General features: G+C 44.5%; 1 protein-coding gene across 1 annotated transcript; it reads left to right on the top strand.

Moving 5' to 3' along the window:
* Positions 1 to 548: 548 nt before the first annotated feature.
* Positions 549 to 3,394, top strand: LOC148014700 (RING-H2 finger protein ATL3-like). Its single transcript, XM_087666844.1, has one exon. It carries the CDS (start codon positions 1,715 to 1,717, stop codon positions 2,762 to 2,764), a length of 1,050 nt encoding a protein of 349 aa, XP_087522970.1. The 5' UTR covers positions 549 to 1,714; the 3' UTR covers positions 2,765 to 3,394.
* The last annotated feature ends 1,411 nt before the right edge of the window (positions 3,395 to 4,805 follow it).

Here is a 4,805-nt window from a genome sequence, read left to right as displayed (position 1 = left end):
GTGAATCCTTGAGCTTTCATTCGACCTACTTGTTACATGTGTTGTGAATAAGTGAAAATGTTGGGAAGTCTCCATGCACCTACTCTGTTGATCGAGATCTCATGATACCAAAGAGCATCGTTGGTAGATTGCTCTAGATAATGTTGTTTAGTGTGCGATGGGCTTCTCATATTTTCTCTTTCTTGTATGTGTCCTTGAGAGTGTGGTGCTTATTTTGTTTGCACACGTTATTACTTTGATTTGTGTAAGTTGACGGCTCCACCTTGTGTAATGCATCAAAAGACAATATTGTCAAAAGTACTAAGTGGCTATCTTGCTTTCTGCAAATACTCATACTACTCCTCTATATAAATAGCAATTTTAGGTGATCATTGGAAACTACAACACAAACTTTTGCCTAATCCGATTGACCAAAATCTAGGATCTTCAGTGATCGTTGTGATTTTGAGGACATAGTGACCCCATTGTTCGTGGCCCATATATATAGGATAAAAAGCAATAAAAATCCACCTTGAAGGAAATCTTATGCACATTGAAGAAAAAACATCAAGGCTCTCATGTGTGCCACCCTTCAACTTAGGTAACTTAATTGTTCATAGTTCGATGCATGAGTGGAGCCATGTTAAATCTCAAGCAAGCGATGAAACCACAAGTGTGTTTTTTGGTTATTTGACAAGGTGGGCGAGTCCCATCCATGCCTTTAGGGCTTTGCATGGAAATTCGGAAGGTGGGGAGGATCGAAGAAGCTTCTCACAACAAAAAGGAATCAAATCATATATGGTCTCTCCCTCTCTCTCTCTCTCTCTCTCTCGCTCTCTCGCTGTGTCTGTGTGTCTGGGTGTCTGTGTGTCTGTCAATGGATAGGTCCCCCTTCCCTCGAGATTTGTCCATTCATGTGTCGCTTCGTGGTTCAATCAGCATCGTCTTCTTCCCTTGACATGTTTATCACGGGTGCCTTCGGATTGCGTGCCGGTGGCCGCAGGAATCCTCAAAGCTTCCTCGCAAAGACAGCCAACAAATTCTTGTGAATCCTTGACGAGATCCCAAAGGCAAATTCCCCCCTCCCCCCGTCGCCTCTGCAGGTATTAAGGCAGCGCTTGCTGTTATTTTCTTTGAGTGCATCATAGCTGGGGAATGCAACATGATGAGAATGAGGCGCGCTTGAGCATACTAATGATGATGAGAGAGGCAAACATCGGCGAACCCTACCTTTGGTCCAGGCCAAGGCTTTTCAATCTTTCTTTGTGGAAGCTCTGCTCATCATATTAGCCCGCCTGCGGCGCTTCAGAGTGTTGCAGGTGGTAAATTCAACACCAGCCATACTGCGTCCGTGTTTGTGACATTTAGCGGAGGGGAGGCTCATGGCGCTCTCTCTCTCGTTTGTCTGCCATTGTAGAAGTAAGGGCTCATTCTGAGTCAATTCTCTCCAATCATCCAGTTTACTCTGTCAATCCATCTTTGTTTCGGACGGAACATAAGCTGTTTCTGTAGAGGAGAATTTTTGGAGGTGGAAACAAGCTGCAGGTTCCTTTCAAGGTTTTCAACAGATGGAGGATGTATTTTAACAGGGATTGCCCTGGACAATGCGAGCAACTTGTAGCCGTGGTACTTGCGCCTGAATACAGACGGCACAGCCACCATTGGACCTGTAGGCTGTGACAAGAAGCAGAAGAGGGGTATTTCTTGTTCCTAGTAGGCTCAGGTGATACCAGCCATGTCTTCTGACACAAGAAGTGCAGGATTTTCACTCAATGGTAGCCCAACCCCGGCTGCCTATCATCAGTATAAAATGAATGGCAAGATTATAATTGGATCCTTGGCTGTCCTCTTCACAATCGTCTTTACCATTCTAGGGCTACATTTCTATGCTAAATGGTTCTGGAGGCGGGCCAATCGGCGACGGGCCTTGCTGAGAAGGCGTAATGCACTGGATTTGCAAGATCAAGAGCCTCTCAGAACAGGGCTGGAGAAGGCTGTGGTGGAGTCATTGCCTACTTTCCTCTACAAGGTTTCCCCAGGACAGAAAGATGCCTTGGAATGTGCAGTCTGCTTGAGTGAGTTCCAAGAAGATGAAAAATGTCGCTTGCTCCCCAAGTGCAACCATCGCTTCCACACCAGTTGCATTGACATGTGGTTTCTTTCTAACACAACTTGCCCTCTATGCCGTCTGAGTGCTGAACCCACTGTCTCTGCCTCCAGTCAGGAAAGCCAAGATGCAACTTCCTTACCATTGTTGGTACCCCAGGATAGGCCTGATAGCAGGGATGGCGGTTCACAATCTGATAGTGGGGAGGAACAACCTGATGTTTCTGGAGAACCATCAAGGAACGGTGTTGGATCTCTCCTAAGACGACAGTTTTCCTTCCAATCACCTGGAGGAAGGAGTTGGCGACGATCAATTTCTGACCGCTTCCCTCAGATTAGCCAGGGAGTGCAGTTCCCCACCAATGTTCTCTTCTGGGGCAATCATTCTCATGTCAATTCTCGCGTAAATGCTGAACACTGGCATATTGGAGGGAGGTCCCTGCCTCACATAGTTATTGAAGTTCCTAGAAGCCAGGACAGTTCCCTTGCTCCCCAGTTTACATCTGTCAGCCCTTCCCGTTGCTGCTCTTTTGAAGATCAGTCTTGTTCATCCCCATCCATGCAACGGCCATTTAATCGATTCTCTTCTTTGAAGAGGCTGCTGAGCAGGGAGAAGAAAATGGTTTCTTCAGATCAAGCCTCTAACAGTTGTGGTGCACAAGGTGGATCTGGGCTGTAAGATCGTCCAATTATGCATGTCAAACAAAATTTCAGATCTTAGTTACACATATTAAACCTAAATAGAATCTATTCTGCGCATACCACCTTGTTCATTTTGTGGCCTCAGAAGCCATTGAATTATGATGCATGGACCAGATGGTTGGCAGTCAACCTTCTGTGGTCATTATTGTCAAGCGCATTAGGAGCATCAAATTCTAAGCCTGGTTTATGGTGAAAGCTGTCTTTTTGTTCTGAGCCCTGTGTACAGTTTATGACACAATCAAATGGCTTTCTACATGTATATCTTACCCCAAGTGATGTATTGGTATCTCATTAAAGTCATAAAGGGCCTCAGAGCCTTCACTCAGCCAGTATGGGGCAGATCCTAGATTGGTCTCACTTTGCCTGGGAGTTTAATGGCACATTTGCAAACTGTTGTGGTGTACACAATTTATTTAAATTTCCAGATTCATAGTTGCTAGTCTTCGCACTATTAAGCACCCGCCTTCATGGTCTGGTGCACAAGTATGCAGTCTCTGCCCTGGGGCTCTCAGTGTGGCCAGTACAATTAACAGTTGTGCTTCCAGGGATGGATTGCAGCTGGATATGTTTCTTCATAAGTTATGATCGATGATTTTATGAGGCATTCTAGGATTTTTATTGACTTGATGTCCACTGGTTTGAGAATTACAGTATTGGCTATATATCTCATGTAATTTTCCTTTGCAATTTAATGTTTCTGCACAGATTAATTAGGGGACATCATGGAGGTCAGATATATTTGTTAGAGAATTCGGTAGGATAGTTGAGGTTGTGTACTCGACTTGGACAGATGCCTAGATTTAAGTTCTAGATTTTGTACTGAGTTGTTTACAAGGCATACCAAGTCCTGCCCCATAGCATTGCTGCAAATATCCATACAAGCCAAGATCGAGTTTTATGGAGGCCATGTGATGAGTTATTTTTGCAGCATTCGCTGTGTTGTTTATGTCCAACCTTGTAGCGGGACATACAGCTCGTGCATCTCATGTCAATGCGGGCACTGCTCTGCTGGTTGTTGGCAGCACAGGTGGGTTGGGCTAACAATGTACCACCTTAAGATGAAGCCTAATAAGCTTGGCTACATGAGTATTCATCTTTGAGATACCATTTGTATTGTTCTATGGCAATTGATGACCTGATCAATGATAGAGGGCTTGAGCAGATAATCCAAATGGTTTGCTGACAAGGATTGTTTCCGTATTTGGTCATGCAACAGGTCTATTGCCAAGGATTGTTTTGGTGTTCGGTCACACGAGATCTGTGTAGCCAAACTTGTGTTTTCAAAGGACTGGAACAAACCTATCCTGTGTCCCTCATAGTTTCTTCAATCAATTAGCTGCACGTTAGTCCAATTGGCAACGTCCCTGATGATTTCTGTAAGATGTTAGGAATGCAACGATAAGGACTGATTTTGTCTGTTAGACCTACGGTGATTGACGAGGGTCCAAATCATACATTGTTGTAAAGCCTTCAATAGCACGCAAGAAGTTGTGTTTCCATCTCCATCTGAAAATGAGAGGGTTTAGTGTGTGCAGGATTGACTTCTGCTTCATCGTTCAAGAACAATTAAGTTCAATAACCGGACGAGTGGGAAAGGTTCCTTTCTCTTCAATATAAACTTAGTTTGACACAGAAGTATAGCCTGGATTTCTCTCCTTCCACACCTGGCACATGGTTGCAATTGGAGGTGAAGCGGTGATCCCTTAACTTTAGCAGAGCATTGTTTATACTTATCAAACACTCGGGCAGCTGCATGGAATGTTCATTGGACAGTATTTAGTTGGTTGTAAGGGTTATGTTAAGAGTCGTGCCAAGCCCAAGTTTATCATCTTGTGAGCATGTTGTGAGGACTTTAGATCTGCATGGCCACATGCAAGTCCAAGTTGCAGAGAGAATGCAAAAAGGATGAGAACTCATAGAGGAGAGAGGTCTTGTGGACCACTCTCCAATTGACAACTCCTACGAACTCCAGCGAATTCATTGGGTACACTTACTTTTAGAGGGCACTCCATTGACTC

This window comes from Lygodium microphyllum, chromosome 25 (assembly GCF_053477565.2).
Source record: "Lygodium microphyllum isolate KBCC chromosome 25, Lygodium_microphyllum_v1.1.10, whole genome shotgun sequence".
Lineage (NCBI taxonomy): Eukaryota > Viridiplantae > Streptophyta > Polypodiopsida > Schizaeales > Lygodiaceae > Lygodium > Lygodium microphyllum.
This window is presented reverse-complemented; position numbering and strand designations above follow the sequence as displayed.

What these genes read in the sequence shown, in the direction of transcription:
- LOC148014700 (XM_087666844.1), top strand. Translation starts at nt 1,715, where the DNA reads ATGTCTTCTGACACAAGAAGTGCAGGATTTTCACTCAATGGTAGCCCA.